The sequence below is a fragment of the Salvelinus namaycush genome, chromosome 20, assembly GCF_016432855.1.
Source record: "Salvelinus namaycush isolate Seneca chromosome 20, SaNama_1.0, whole genome shotgun sequence".
Taxonomy (NCBI): domain Eukaryota; kingdom Metazoa; phylum Chordata; class Actinopteri; order Salmoniformes; family Salmonidae; genus Salvelinus; species Salvelinus namaycush.
This window is the reverse complement of record NC_052326.1, coordinates 56,991,383-57,007,907: the sequence shown is the minus strand read 5'-3', so window position 1 is coordinate 57,007,907 and position 16,525 is coordinate 56,991,383. Positions and strand designations below refer to the sequence as shown.

General features: G+C 48.5%; 1 protein-coding gene across 10 annotated transcripts in view; it reads left to right on the top strand.

The window, feature by feature from the left end:
- slmapa (sarcolemma associated protein a) overlaps window positions 1-16,525 on the top strand; it is a 156,199-nt gene that overhangs the window by 123,686 nt on the left and 15,988 nt on the right. For all 10 annotated transcript variants that reach the window (XM_039016583.1, XM_039016584.1, XM_039016586.1 and 7 more), the window contains 3 exons: window positions 4,942-5,142; window positions 8,227-8,532; window positions 10,133-10,250. In XM_039016583.1, coding sequence (XP_038872511.1) covers window positions 4,942-5,142; window positions 8,227-8,532; window positions 10,133-10,250 — 625 coding nt within the window. The remainder of the gene's footprint in view (window positions 1-4,941; window positions 5,143-8,226; window positions 8,533-10,132; window positions 10,251-16,525) is intronic.

The following is a 16,525-nucleotide window of genomic DNA, read 5'->3' as shown; positions in this document are numbered from 1 at the left end:
CCCGATGTCAAAAAGATCATCAAGGACATGAGCCACGGCCTGTTCACCCCACTATGATCCAGAAGGTGAGGTCAGTACAGGTGCATCAACGCTGGAACCGAGAGACTGAAAAACAACTTCTATCTCAAGGCCATCAGACTGTTAAACAGCCATCACTTGCCGGCTTCCACCCGGTAACGCAACCCTGCACCTTAGAGGCTGCTGCCCTGTATTCATAGACCTCGAATCACTGGTCACTTTAATAATGGAACACTAGTCACTCTAATAATGTTTACATACTGCTTTACTCATCTCATATGTATTTACTGTATTCTATTCTACTGTATTTTAGTCAATGACACTCCGACATTGCGCAATCGAATATTTATATATTTTTTGTTTTAGTTTTATATTCCATTGTTTTACTTTTAGATTTGTGTGTGTTGTTGTGACTTGTTAGATACTACTGCACTGTTGGAGCTAGGAACACAAGCAATTTACTACACCCGCAATAACATCTGCTAAATATGTATGTGACCAATACAATTTGATTTGCCAAGTCTCTCCTTTTAAATTCCTTGGGAAGTGTACGAATCTACACCTTCAAGAGAGAAGGGTAGAGAATTGGACCACAGCATTGATAGACTGTTGGGTGTTGCTTATATACTCAGTAGCCAGTCTATTGGTTCGCTCCTGCAGACAGTGAGTCACGTGGCCGTGGCTTGTTATATAAAGCAGACAGGCATCCAGGCATTCAGTTACTGTTCGATGGAACGTTTGAATGGGCAAAACGAGTGACCTAAGCGACGTTAAGCGTGGTGGTATGATCGTCGGTACCAGACGCGCCGGATCCAGTATTTCAAACGTCCGGCCTCCTGGGCTTTTCACGCACACGTCCGTATCTAGGGTTTACAGAGAATGGGGCGACAAACAAACAACATCCAATCAGTGGCAGTCCTGTGGGTGGAAAAACAGCTTGTTGATGAGAGAATTCAAAGGAGAATGGCAAGAATCGTGCAAGCTAATAAGCGGGCCACAAAACAGAAAAATAACAGCACAGAGTGGCATCTCTGAATTGCACAATTCGTCGGTCCTTGTCACGGATGGGTTATTGCAGCAGACGGCCACACCGGGTTCCACTCCTATCAGCTAAAAACAGGGGGCGTAGAGAGAGAGAGTCATGGTGTGACTGAACCCCACTAGAGGGAACTGTTGAGACAGTGATAAGGTTGGTTGGTTGGTACTGTTTAACTTCATCCACTGAATCTTGTATTTATTTACGGGACACATGACACATGGAAGAATATTTAAACTTAATCAATCCAAGAGGGAGAGAGAGAGGGTGGAGGAAGGGAGAGTTAGAGGGAGAGAGAGAGAGAGGGTGGAGGAAGGGAGAGTTAGAGGGAGAGAGAGAGGGAGGGTCGGAGAGGATGGAGGAAGGGAGGGTCGGAGAGAGGAATAGGGGAGGGTTAGAGGTAGAGAGAGAGGAATAGGGGAGGGTTAGAGGTAGAGAGAGAGAGGAATAGGGGAGGGTTAGAGGGAGAGAGAGAAAGAGGGAGGAAGGAAGGGTTGGAGAGGAAGCAAGAGGAAGGGAGGGAGAGAGGAAGGGAGGGAGGGGTAGATTGTCTCATTTCATCATAGATATGTAAAGGCCATATGTGTTAGTCACTGTAAAGTAAATACTCTACTTGGTCAACATCTGACACACACCAGTGTGGAGGGTGAAGTCACAAGCTCTGCTGATTGGCTGCTGCATAGCAACCTAGTGGTGCCAAAAGCCCAGGTCTGCCCTAGAAATGTCCGTTACAATCTCCAGAACGGCCAAACTTTACACTTTTGGGCTTTAAAAGGACTTTATTATGATCAAGTTGTAATCCCCCGCGGTGAATTATTTTAAGGTTTGCTACAAATATAAAAGATATTGAATTTAATAGTGATGCATTCTGACTAGTACATGTCATGACACAAGATGGCAGCTCCATTAAACTCTCAGCCAGGAGGGAAACCGTCGACCCGTGATCCCTTTTTGAGATTTTTCGTGGCGCCATTCAGCAATATGGCGCTCTTCAAATTCAAATAGTTCCCGGCTTGGTGCGCCATCCGGAGTTGACGAGGATGACGTCAGCGCCTTCACCGTCTACTGGTTTTAATGGAAAGATCAGCAGATATTAACGGCATCATGACATCAGTGTTGAACCATCTGGTGTGTGATCTGTGAGTGGAGGAGTGAGATGGTTGGTTTGTGGTCCTCGCTGCCCCCGCCCCCAACCCCCAGACCACGTCATCCCCAAAGGACCATCACACTCCGGGGACTTTCAACCACATCAAACACACAACCCTTCAGACCAGGACCCTGTCTGGCGTAATGACTGCTAGGGAGGAGGGGGGGGGGGGGGGGCAACCCTGACGCGGTTAGGGCTAGGTGGGGGTGACCCTGACGCGGTTAGGGCTAGGTGGGGGGGACCCTGACACTGTTAGGGCTAGGTGGGGGGCAACCCTGACACTGTTAGGGCTAGGTGGGGGGGACCCTGACGCGGTTAGGGCTAGGTGGGGGGGACCCTGACGCTGTTAGGGCTAGGTGGGTGGGACCCTGACGCGGTTATGGCTAGTTGGAGGGGACCCTGACGAGGTTAGTGCTAGGTGGTGGGGGGATGGGGACCCTGACGCTGTTAGGGCTAGGTGGTGGGGGGATGGGGACCCTGACGCTGTTAGGGCTAGGTGGGGGGGACCCTGACGCTGTTAGGGCTAGGTGGGGGGGGACCCTGACGCTGTTAGGGCTAGGTGGGGGGGGGGGACCCTGACGCTGTTAGGGCTAGGTGGGGGGACCCTGACGCTGTTAGGGCTAGGTGGGGGGGGACCCTGACGCTGTTAGGGCTAGGTGGGGGGGGACCCTGACGCTGTTAGGGCTAGGTGGGGGGGGACCCTGACGCTGTTAGGGCTAGGTGGGGGGGACCCTGACGCTGTTAGGGCTAGGTGGGGGGGACCCTGACGCGGTTAGGGCTAGGTGGGGGGGTGGGGAATAGGTTCAGAGTTCAACACATTGACTTCTGAATATTCACGCTGTCTGTTGTGCTACTGTAGAAACTACACTTCTTCTTTCAGTGATCCCTAAACTATATGGGACCACATGCAACAACGTTCAAATGGGGACCCTCTCCCCTTCCAGGTCTGTATGGGGGGGACCCTGACGCGGTTAGGGCTAGGTGGGGGGGACCCTGACGCGGTTAGGGCTAGGTGGGGGGGACTCTGACGCGGTTAGGGCTAGGCGGGGGGGGGGGGACCCTGACGCGGTTAGGGCTAGGTGGGGGGGGGGGGGGGACCCTGACGCTGTTAGGGCTAGGTGGGTGGTGGGGGGGGGGGCCCTGACGCTGCATTAGTGGCTGGGATTCCGTCCCAAATGGCACTCCGTTCCCCTATGTAGTACACTGTGTGTTGACCAGAGCACTATTGGCCCTGGTCAAAAGTAGTGCACTATATATAGGGAATGGGAGGGGTACCATTCGGGCCGCAGCCTAGGACTGTCTGTTAGTGATTAGTGACGGAGGTATTTCATGGTTAACTTGGCTACCAGGTCCATTCCCTCATCGTCACTTTGTCAGTTAAGTTACATCATTAGAACGTGTAAGTTCAATAATCTGCTGTTGATTTTCAAACCGGCCTTGACTCCATTACGCCGTAGGATCAGTGTGTTATTCTGCTGCTGTGGGAGATGTGGACGAAGGTTTAGGGGTGGCGTCTTCTGCTGCTGTGGGAGATGTGGACGAAGGTTTAGGGGTGGCGTCTTCTGCTGCTGTGGGAGATGTGGATGAAGGTTTAGGGGTGGCGTCTTCTGCTGCTGTGGAGATGTGGATGAAGGTTTAGGGGTGGCGTCTTCACTCCTGGGGTGTTCTGTAATTTCATCTTTAGTCTAGGGGGGTTGCTGGGATGATAAACCAAAAATGAAAGACACAGACATTAACCACCTCTTTCCCGAAGCATTTAGCTTAGGTTGGTCATTTTGGGTGATTTTGCTACACAACAGTTCCTGCAGATCGGTATTACCGAATTTGCCCACAAGGGGCGCTATTTCAACGGTTATCTTGATCCAGGAAGGGATTGAATGTCTCTGCTGTAACCAAGAAGTTTGATCTTGACATTTAGCCACTTAGCTAGCAAGTTAGCAAACCAAATGTATAGCTGGACCCCTGAGCTGGGTATCATTTATTGGACACATCTTAGATTTCTTGTTGTTATAAGCAGTGGCGTAGCACGGACCCCCCCCAGCCGCCCGCAGCCCCCCCAGCTGCCCGCAGCCCCCCCAGCTCAGCCCCCGCAGCCCCCCCAGCCGCCCGCAGCCCCCCCCAGCCGCCCGCAGCCCCCCCAGCTGCCCGCAAGGCTGATTTTTAATGGAACCATTCAGCATCTTGAAACTAACTACATTCACCTTAAGATTGTATAATGTGTAACTCAGTCAAACTTGTGTCCCATTCTGTCTCTATGTCTGTCTTGTCAGTCTTCTCTCCAGACGAGCTCTATCGGGCCAACCTGGAGTCTGGGTTGGTGTCTTACTCTGTGTTGTCCCTGTCTAACTGTCCCCTATGTCTTACTCTGTGTTGTCCCCTATGCGTCCCTGTCTAACTGTCCCCTCTGTCCCACTCCTCTCTCCAGACGAGCTCAGTCGCGCCAACCTGGAACCTGGGTTGGTGTCTTACTCTGTGTTGTCCCCTATGCGTCCCTGTCTAACTGTCCCCTCTGTCCCACTCCTCTCTCCAGATGAGCTCAGTCGCGACAACCTGGAACCTGGGTTGGTGTCTTACTCTGTGTTGTCCCCTATGCGTCCCTGTCTAACTGTCCCCTCTGTCCCACTCCTCTCTCCAGATGAGCTCAGTCGCGACAACCTGGAACCTGGGTTGGTGTCTTACTCTGTGTTGTCCCCTATGCGTCCCTGTCTAACTGTCCCCTCTGTCCCACTCCTCTCTCCAGATGAGCTCAGTCGCGCCAACCTGGATTCTGGGGACACAGAGCAGGTGATTAACCACCTCCACAGAGCGCTGCTGGAGGCCCAGGAGTTGGCCAACACAGGCAAGCAGAAGTGTCTGGAGCTCCAGGCCTTACTGGAAGAGGAGAGGATGAGTAACAGACAGCAGACTGAGGAGTCAGCCAAGCAGATCCAGTACCTACAGAGTGAGTATAGTACGGATCGGTACCTACAGAGTGAGTATAGTACGGATCGGTACCTACAGAGTGAGTATAGTACGGATCGGTACCTACAGAGTGAGTATAGTACAGACCAGTACCTTCAGAGTGAGTATAGTACGGACCAGTACCTACAGAGTGGGTATAGTACAGACCAGTACCTACAGAGTGAGTATAGTACGGATCGGTACCTACAGAGTGAGTATAGTACGGATCAGTACCTACAGAGTGAGTATAGTACTGACCAGTACCTACAGAGTGAGTATAGTACGGATCGGTACCTACAGAGTGAGTATAGTACGGATCGGTACCTACAGAGTGAGTATAGTACAGACCAGTACCTTCAGAGTGAGTATAGTACGGACCAGTACCTACAGAGTGGGTATAGTACAGACCAGTACCTACAGAGTGAGTATAGTACGGATCGGTACCTACAGAGTGAGTATAGTACAGACCAGTACCTACAGAGTGGGTATAGTACAGACCAGTACCTACAGAGTGAGTATAGTACAGACCAGTACCTACAGAGTGGGTATAGTACAGACCAGTACCTACAGAGTGAGTATAGTACGGACCAGTACCTACAGAGTGAGTATAGTACGGACCAGTACCTACAGAGTGAGTATAGTACGGATCGGCACCTACAGAGTGAGTATAGTACGGATCAGCACCTACAGAGTGAGTATAGTACTGACCAGTACCTACAGAGTGAGTATAGTACGGATCGGTACCTACAGAGTGAGTATAGTACGGATCAGTACCTACAGAGTGGGTATAGTACGGATCAGCACCTACAGAGTGAGTATAGTACAGACCAGTACCTACAGAGTGAGTATAGTACGGATCGGTACCTACAGAGTGAGTATAGTACGGATCAGTACCTACAGAGTGGGTATAGTACAGACCAGTACCTACAGAGTGAGTATAGTACTGACCAGTACCTTCAGAGTGGGTATAGTACAGACCAGTACCTACAGAGTGAGTATAGTACTGACCAGTACCTACAGAGTGAGCATAGTACGGATCAGTACCTACAGAGTGGGTATAGTACGGATCAGTACCTACAGAGTGGGTATAGTACGGATCAGTACCTACAGAGTGGGTATAGTACGGACCGGTACCTACAGAGTGAGTATAGTACGGACCAGTACCTACAGAGTGAGTATAGTACGGACCATACATGTATACCATACATTACATTGCTAAACCATACATTACTATTCCATACCTTACATTACATTGCTATACCATACATTACATTACATTACATTGCTATACCATACATTACATTACTATACCATACATTACATTACTATTCCATACCTTACATTACATTACTATACCATACATTACTATTCCATACATTACATTACATTACTATACCATACATTACTATTCCATACATTACATTACTATTCCATACCATACATTACTATACCATACATTACTATACATTACATTACCATCCATGACATTACTATTCCATACATTACATTACTATACCATACATTACTATTCCATACATTACATTGCTATACCATACATTACATTACTATACCATACATTACATTACCATCCATGACATTACTATACCATACATTACCATACATTACTATACCATACATTACATTACCATACATTACAATACATTACATTACTATACCATACATTACATTACATTACTATACCATACATTACATTACTATACCATACATTACATTACTATACCATACATTACATTACTATACCATACATGACTATTTCATACCAAACATTACCATACATTACATTACTATTCCATACATTGATATACATTACATTACATTACTATACATTGCTAAACCATACATTACATTACCATACATTACATTACTATACCATACATTACTATTCCATACCAAACATTACTTTACATTACCCTACATTACTATACCATACCATACATTACTATACCATGCATTACTATACCATACATTACATTACTATACCATACTATACATTACTATTCCATACCAAACATTACTATACCATACATTACATTACTATTCCATACCAAACATTACTATACCATACAGCACATTACTATTCCATACCAAACATTACTATACCATACATTACTATACCATACTATACATTACTATTCCATACCAAACATTACTATACCATACATTACATTACTATTCCATACCAAACATTACTATACCATACATTACATTACTATTCCATACCAAACATTACTATACCAAACATTACTATACCATACAGTACATTACTATTCCATACATTACCATACCAAACATTGCTATACCATACATTACTGTTCCATACCATACATTACATTACTATTCCATACCATACATTACATTACTATTCCATACCTTAGCTTATATTACATTACCATACCTTACATACATTGCTATACCATACATTACTATTCCATACCATAATTACATTACTATACCATATATTACTATTCCATACCATAATTACATTGCTATACCATACATTACTATTCCATACCATAATTACATTACTATACCATATATTACTATTCCATACCATAATTACATTACTATTCCATACCATAATTACATTGCTATACCATACATTACTATTCCATACCATAATTACATTACTATTCCATACATTACTATTCCATAACAAACATTACATTACATTGCTATACTATCCAGATACATTACTATACAGTGCGTACAGTAACAGTAACAAACAGATGTACCTAAATCCCACCCCCTTACGGCAGCTCTGAGTTTTCCTTACTCCATATAGTTATTAGGGCAGCTCTGAGTTTTCCTTACTCCATATAGTTATTAGGGCAGCTCTGCTTTGGGGTGGGAATCAAACCAGCAAGCTTGTGTATGGCAACCCGCGTCTTACAGCCCGTATATATTATTGTCTACATTACACGGCTGTTTCCAGGTCAGTTGGGGGAGAGATGTCCTATATTATCTAGTGTATATGACAGTATATACCATCTGTTTCCAGGTCAGTTGGGGAAGAGATGTTCTATATTATACAGTGTATATGAAAGTATATCCCATCTGTTTCCAGGTCAATTGGGGAAGCTAGCGGTAGACATGGAGGAGCTGAAGGAGCAAAGAGAGAGCAGCATCAGCAGCACGCAGGAGGAGCTGTACTCGGCTCAGGAGAAGGTGCTAGTTCTCCACCACGCCATGGAGGCCGCCACGGCCGAGAGGGAGCGAGACATCGCCGCCCTGCAGAGGGACCTGGGAGGTGTCACGGCCGAGCTGGAGAAGTGGCGGCAGGCTGCGTCCAAATACGAACAGGAGATCAACTCCCTGCAGGCCACCTTCCAACAGCAGAGCCTGCACCAGCAGAGAGCCCTCGAGCTACAAGGTACGCTACTATGCTAACCCCTAACTTTTCCAATAGCAGAGCCAGATGGGTTTTCCTGATCAATTCCTTACATTATCCTCCATCATATTGAATTGAAACCAGACAAAATCCACATTTTTGTTGTTGTCCTTTGTGATCACATCCTTGCAGTGTAAAAGTTGCCAGTGTTTTTGAATTCAGAAGGACTGCGATAGTAATGATCTGTTTCTGTAGGAGAGTTGGAGCGTCTTCAGAAGGACTGAGATAATAATTATCTGTTTCTGTAGGAGAGTTGGAGCGTCTTCAGAAGGACTGAGATAATAATGATCTGTTTCTGTAGGAGAGTTGGAGCGTCTTCAGAAAGGACTGAGATAATAATGATCTGTTTCTGTAGGAGAGTTGGAGCGTCTTCAGAAAGGACTGAGATAATAATGATCTGTTTCTGTAGGAGAGTTGGAGCGTCTTCAGAAAGGACTGAGATAATAATGATCTGTTTCTGTAGGAGAGTTGGAGCGTCTTCAGAAGGACTGCGATAGTAATGATCTGTTTCTGTAGGAGAGTTGGAGCGTCTTCAGAAAGGACTGAGATAATAATGATCTGTTTCTGTAGGAGAGTTGGAGCGTCTTCAGAAAGGACTGAGATAATAATGATCTGTTTCTGTAGGAGAGTTGGAGCGTCTTCAGAAGGACTGCGATAGTAATGATCTGTTTCTGTAGGAGAGTTGGAGCGTCTTCAGAAAGGACTGAGATAATAATGATCTGTTTCTGTAGGAGAGTTGGAGCGTCTTCAGAAAGGACTGAGATAATAATGATCTGTTTCTGTAGGAGAGTTGGAGCGTCTTCAGAAAGGACTGAGATAATAATTATCTGTTTCTGTAGGAGAGTTGGAGCGTCTTCAGAAAGGACTGAGATAATAATGATCTGTTTCTGTAGGAGAGTTGGAGCGTCTTCAGAAAGGACTGAGATAATAATGATCTGTTTCTGTAGGAGAGTTGGAGCGTCTTCAGAAGGACTGCGATAGTAATGATCTGTTTCTGTAGGAGAGTTGGAGCGTCTTCAGAAAGGACTGAGATAATAATGATCTGTAGGGGAGTTGGAGCGTCTTCAGAAAGGACTGAGATAATAATGATCTGTCTCTGTAGGAGAGTTGGAGCGTCTTCAGAAGGACTGAGATAATAATGATCTGTTTCTGTAGGAGAGTTGGAGCGTCTTCAGAAGGACTGGGATAATAATGATCTGTTTCTGTAGGAGAGTTGGAGCGTCTTCAGAAAGGACTGAGATAATAATGATCTGTTTCTGTAGGGGAGTTGGAGCGTCTTCAGAAAGGACTGAGATAATAATGATCTGTCTCTGTAGGAGAGTTGGAGCGTCTTCAGAAGGACTGAGATAATAATGATCTGTTTCTGTAGGAGAGTTGGAGCGTCTTCAGAAGGACTGCGATAATAATGATCTGTTTCTGTAGGAGAGTTGGAGCGTCTTCAGAAAGGACTGAGATAATAATGATCTGTTTCTGTAGGAGAGTTGGAGCGTCTTCAGAAGGACTGCGATAATAATGATCTGTTTCTGTAGGAGAGTTGGAGCGTCTTCAGAAGGACTGAGATAATAATGATCTGTTTCTGTAGGAGAGTTGGAGCGTCTTCAGAAGGGCTGTTCCGGTCTGCAGCAGGAGTGTGACTGTCTCCGTTCTGAGAAGACTACCCTGGTGAACAGACTACACAGACTGGAGAATGACCTGGACAGGTGGGTCTACACACTGCAGACACAGCAGATTGGGGGGGTTATCCCTGATGGTCAACTGAACACCTTATCCGTTACACCAACAAATATGCTAATGGTAGGGTTGAGGTCACAACACAAAGCCATAAGATCCAGAAGTGACTGTGGTAAGGTCTGCCAAGTGTTGCTTTTCGCATACTGCAGACCCGGCTTACTGCAGACCCGGCTTACTGCAGACCCGGCTTACTGCAGACCTGGCTTACTGCAGACCCGGCTTACTGCAGACTGGGTCTCTTCCTCTAGCTAGGCCCGGTGGGGTGGTGCGAATCCCTCTCTAACTGAACTAAGCGAGGAAGCCCATCTGCCTATACAATGGTAGGGACATTTTAGGAAACGCGAATCTCCATCTAAAGTAAGACTTCTTCTACAAGTGTTCCACTTTCTTGGTGTGTTGTCAAAGGTGGAATCTGAGTGGCAGGGTTACCGTTTCAGACCTCCTCACACTGATCTGCAGCAGAGTTACCGTTTCAGACCTCCTCACACTGAGCTGCAGCAGAGTTACCGTTTCAGACCTCCTCACACTGATCTGCAGCAGAGTTACCGTTTCAGACCTCCTCACACTGATCTGCAGCAGAGTTACCGTTTCAGACCTCACAGCAGAGTTACCGTTTCAGACCTCCTCACACTGATCTGCAGCAGAGTTACCGTTTCAGACCTCCTCACACTGAGCTGCAGCAGGGTTACCGTTTCAGACCTCCTCACACTGATCTGCAGCAGAGTTACCGTTTCAGACCTCCTCACACTGAGCTGCAGCAGGGTTACCGTTTCAGACCTCCTCACACTGAGCTGCAGCAGGGTTACCGTTTCAGACCTCCTCACACTGATCTGCAGCAGAGTTACCGTTTCAGACCTCCTCACACTGAGCTGCAGCAGAGTTACCGTTTCAGACCTCCTCACACTGAGCTGCAGCAGGGTTACCGTTTCAGACCTCCTCACAGCAGAGTTACCGTTTCAGACCTCCTCACACTGATCTGCAGCAGGGTTACCGTTTCAGACCTCCTCACACTGAGCTGCAGCAGGGTTACCGTTTCAGACCTCACAGCAGAGTTACCGTTTCAGACCTCCTCACACTGATCTGCAGCAGAGTTACCGTTTCAGACCTCCTCACACTGATCTGCAGCAGGGTTACCGTTTCAGACCTCCTCACACTGATCTGCAGCAGAGTTACCGTTTCAGACCTCCTCACAGCAGGGTTACCGTTTCAGACCTCCTCACACTGAGCTGCAGCAGGGTTACCGTTTCAGACCTCCTCACAGCAGAGTTACCGTTTCAGACCTCCTCACACTGAGCTGCAGCAGGGTTACCGTTTCAGACCTCCTCACAGCAGGGTTACCGTTTCAGACCTCACACTGATCTGCAGCAGAGTTACCGTTTCAGACCTCCTCACACTGAGCTGCAGCAGAGTTACCGTTTCAGACCTCCTCACACTGATCTGCAGCAGGGTTACCGTTTCAGACCTCCTCACAGCAGAGTTACCGTTTCAGATCTCCTCACACTGAGCTGCAGCAGAGTTACCGTTTCAGACCTCCTCACACTGATCTGCAGCAGAGTTACCGTTTCAGACCTCCTCACACTGATCTGCAGCAGAGTTACCGTTTCAGATCTCCTCACACTGAGCTGCAGCAGAGTTACCGTTTCAGACCTCCTCACACTGATCTGCAGCAGAGTTACCGTTTCAGACCTCCTCACACTGATCTGCAGCAGGGTTACCGTTTCAGACCTCCTCACACTGATCTGCAGCAGAGTTACTGTTTCAGACCTCCTCACACTGATCTGCAGCAGAGTTACTGTTTCAGACCTCCTCACAGCAGAGTTACCGTTTCAGATCTCCTCACACTGAGCTGCAGCAGAGTTACCGTTTCAGACCTCCTCACACTGAGCTGCAGCAGAGTTACCGTTTCAGACCTCCTCACACTGAGCTGCAGCAGAGTTACCGTTTCAGACCTCCTCACACTGAGCTGCAGCAGGGTTACCGTTTCAGACCTCCTCACACTGATCTGCAGCAGGGTTACCGTTTCAGACCTCCTCACAGCAGAGTTACCGTTTCAGATCTCCTCACACTGAGCTGCAGCAGAGTTACCGTTTCAGACCTCCTCACAGCAGAGTTACCGTTTCAGATCTCCTCACACTGAGCTGCAGCAGAGTTACCGTTTCAGACCTCCTCACACTGAGCTGCAGCAGGGTTACCGTTTCAGACCTCCTCACACTGATCTGCAGCAGGGTTACCGTTTCAGACCTCCTCACACTGATCTGCAGCAGAGTTACCGTTTCAGACCTCCTCACAGCAGAGTTACCGTTTCAGACCTCCTCACACTGATCTGCAGCAGAGTTACCGTTTCAGACCTCCTCACACTGATCTGCAGCAGGGTTACCGTTTCAGACCTCCTCACACTGATCTGCAGCAGAGTTACCGTTTCAGACCTCCTCACACTGATCTGCAGCAGGGTTACCGTTTCAGACCTCCTCACACTGATCTGCAGCAGAGTTACCGTTTCAGACCTCCTCACAGCAGGGTTACCGTTTCAGACCTCCTCACACTGAGCTGCAGCAGAGTTACCGTTTCAGACCTCCTCACAGCAGAGTTACCGTTTCAGACCTCCTCACAGCAGAGTTACCGTTTCAGACCTCCTCACACTGATCTGCAGCAGGGTTACCGTTTCAGACCTCCTCACACTGATCTGCAGCAGAGTTACCGTTTCAGACCTCCTCACACTGATCTGCAGCAGAGTTACCGTTTCAGACCTCCTCACACTGATCTGCAGCAGAGTTACCGTTTCAGACCTCCTCACACTGATCTGCAGCAGAGTTACCGTTTCAGACCTCCTCACACTGATCTGCAGCAGAGTTACCGTTTCAGACCTCCTCACACTGAGCTGCAGCAGGGTTACCGTTTCAGACCTCCTCACAGCAGGGTTACCGTTTCAGACCTCCTCACACTGATCTGCAGCAGAGTTACCGTTTCAGACCTCCTCACAGCAGAGTTACCGTTTCAGACCTCCTCACAGCAGAGTTACCGTTTCAGACCTCCTCACACTGAGCTGCAGCAGAGTTACCGTTTCAGATCTCCTCACAGCAGAGTTACCGTTTCAGACCTCCTCACACTGATCTGCAGCAGGGTTACCGTTTCAGACCTCCTCACACTGAGCTGCAGCAGAGTTACCGTTTCAGATCTCCTCACACTGAGCTGCAGCAGAGTTACCGTTTCAGATCTCCTCACAGCAGAGTTACCGTTTCAGACCTCCTCACACTGATCTGCAGCAGGGTTACCGTTTCAGACCTCCTCACACTGAGCTGCAGCAGAGTTACCGTTTCAGACCTCCTCACACTGATCTGCAGCAGAGTTACCGTTTCAGACCTCCTCACACTGATCTGCAGCAGAGTTACCGTTTCAGACCTCCTCACACTGATCTGCAGCAGAGTTACCGTTTCAGACCTCCTCACACTGAGCTGCAGCAGAGTTACCGTTTCAGACCTCCTCACACTGATCTGCAGCAGAGTTACCGTTTCAGACCTCCTCACACTGATCTGCAGCAGAGTTACCGTTTCAGACCTCCTCACACTGAGCTGCAGCAGAGTTACCGTTTCAGACCTCCTCACACTGATCTGCAGCAGAGTTACCGTTTCAGACCTCCTCACACTGATCTGCAGCAGAGTTACCGTTTCAGACCTCCTCACACTGAGCTGCAGCAGGGTTACCGTTTCAGACCTCCTCACAGCAGAGTTACCGTTTCAGACCTCCTCACACTGAGCTGCAGCAGGGTTACCGTTTCAGACCTCCTCACACTGAGCTGCAGCAGGGTTACCGTTTCAGACCTCCTCACACTGAGCTGCAGCAGAGTTACCGTTTCAGACCTCCTCACACTGAGCTGCAGCAGAGTTACCGTTTCAGACCTCCTCACAGCAGAGTTACCGTTTCAGACCTCCTCACACTGATCTGCAGCAGAGTTACCGTTTCAGACCTCCTCACACTGATCTGCAGCAGAGTTACCGTTTCAGACCTCCTCACAGCAGAGTTACCGTTTCAGACCTCCTCACACTGATCTGCAGCAGAGTTACCGTTTCAGACCTCCTCACACTGAGCTGCAGCAGGGTTACCGTTTCAGACCTCCTCACACTGAGCTGCAGCAGGGTTACCGTTTCAGACCTCCTCACACTGATCTGCAGCAGAGTTACCGTTTCAGACCTCCTCACACTGAGCTGCAGCAGGGTTACCGTTTCAGACCTCCTCACACTGAGCTGCAGCAGGGTTACCGTTTCAGACCTCCTCACACTGAGCTGCAGCAGGGTTACCGTTTCAGACCTCCTCACACTGAGCTGCAGCAGAGTTACCGTTTCAGACCTCCTCACACTGAGCTGCAGCAGGGTTACCGTTTCAGACCTCCTCACACTGAGCTGCAGCAGGGTTACCGTTTCAGACCTCCTCACACTGAGCTGCAGCAGAGTTACCGTTTCAGATCTCCTCACACTGATCTGCAGCAGAGTTACCGTTTCAGACCTCCTCACACTGATCTGCAGCAGAGTTACCGTTTCAGACCTCCTCACAGCAGAGTTACCGTTTCAGACCTCCTCACAGCAGAGTTACCGTTTCAGACCTCCTCACACTGATCTGCAGCAGAGTTACCGTTTCAGACCTCCTCACACTGATCTGCAGCAGGGTTACCGTTTCAGACCTCCTCACAGCAGAGTTACCGTTTCAGACCTCCTCACACTGAGCTGCAGCAGGGTTACCGTTTCAGACCTCCTCACACTGATCTGCAGCAGAGTTACCGTTTCAGACCTCCTCACAGCAGTTACCGTTTCAGACCTCCTCACACTGATCTGCAGCAGAGTTACCGTTTCAGACCTCCTCACACTGATCTGCAGCAGAGTTACCGTTTCAGACCTCCTCACACTGAGCTGCAGCAGAGTTACCGTTTCAGACCTCCTCACACTGATCTGCAGCAGAGTTACCGTTTCAGACCTCCTCACACTGAGCTGCAGCAGGGTTACCGTTTCAGACCTCCTCACACTGATCTGCAGCAGAGTTACCGTTTCAGATCTTCTCACACTGATCTGCAGCAGAGTTACCGTTTCAGATCTTCTCACACTGATCTGCAGCAGAGTTACCGTTTCAGATCTTCTCACACTGATCTGCAGCAGAGTTACCGTTTCAGATCTTCTCACACTGAGCTGCAGCAGAGTTACCGTTTCAGACCTCCTCACACTGATCTGCAGCAGAGTTACCGTTTCAGACCTCCTCACACTGATCTGCAGCAGAGTTACCGTTTCAGACCTCCTCACAGCAGGGTTACCGTTTCAGACCTCCTCACACTGAGCTGCAGCAGAGTTACCGTTTCAGACCTCCTCACACTGAGCTGCAGCAGGGTTACCGTTTCAGACCTCCTCACAGCAGGGTTACCGTTTCAGACCTCCTCACACTGATCTGCAGCAGAGTTACCGTTTCAGACCTCCTCACACTGATCTGCAGCAGGGTTACCGTTTCAGACCTCCTCACACTGATCTGCAGCAGAGTTACCGTTTCAGACCTCCTCACACTGATCTGCAGCAGAGTTACCGTTTCAGATCTCCTCACAGCAGAGTTACCGTTTCAGACCTCCTCACAGCAGAGTTACCGTTTCAGACCTCCTCACACTGATCTGCAGCAGAGTTACCGTTTCAGACCTCCTCACACTGATCTGCAGCAGAGTTACTGTTTCAGACCTCCTCACACTGATCTGCAGCAGAGTTACCGTTTCAGACCTCCTCACACTGATCTGCAGCAGAGTTACCGTTTCAGACCTCCTCACACTGATCTGCAGCAGAGTTACCGTTTCAGACCTCCTCACAGCAGAGTTACCGTTTCAGATCTCCTCACACTGAGCTGCAGCAGAGTTACCGTTTCAGACCTCCTCACAGCAGAGTTACCGTTTCAGACCTCCTCACAGCAGAGTTACTGTTTCAGACCTCCTCACACTGAGCTGCAGCAGAGTTACCGTTTCAGACCTCCTCACACTGATCTGCAGCAGAGTTACCGTTTCAGACCTCCTCACACTGATCTGCAGCAGAGTTACCGTTTCAGACCTGGTTTCAGGGCGGGGTTGTTGGTCTACTGCCCTGTCTGCAGAGACGCTGGAAAGAGTCAAATAGATTTTAGCTGCCTCTGCTCTCTGTCAGTCCCCAAGTCTCTGCTGACACTCAACGCTCCTCACTGTTGAAATCCTTCATCACAGTCAGCGCTATCGGAGGTGCTGTTGGGGGGA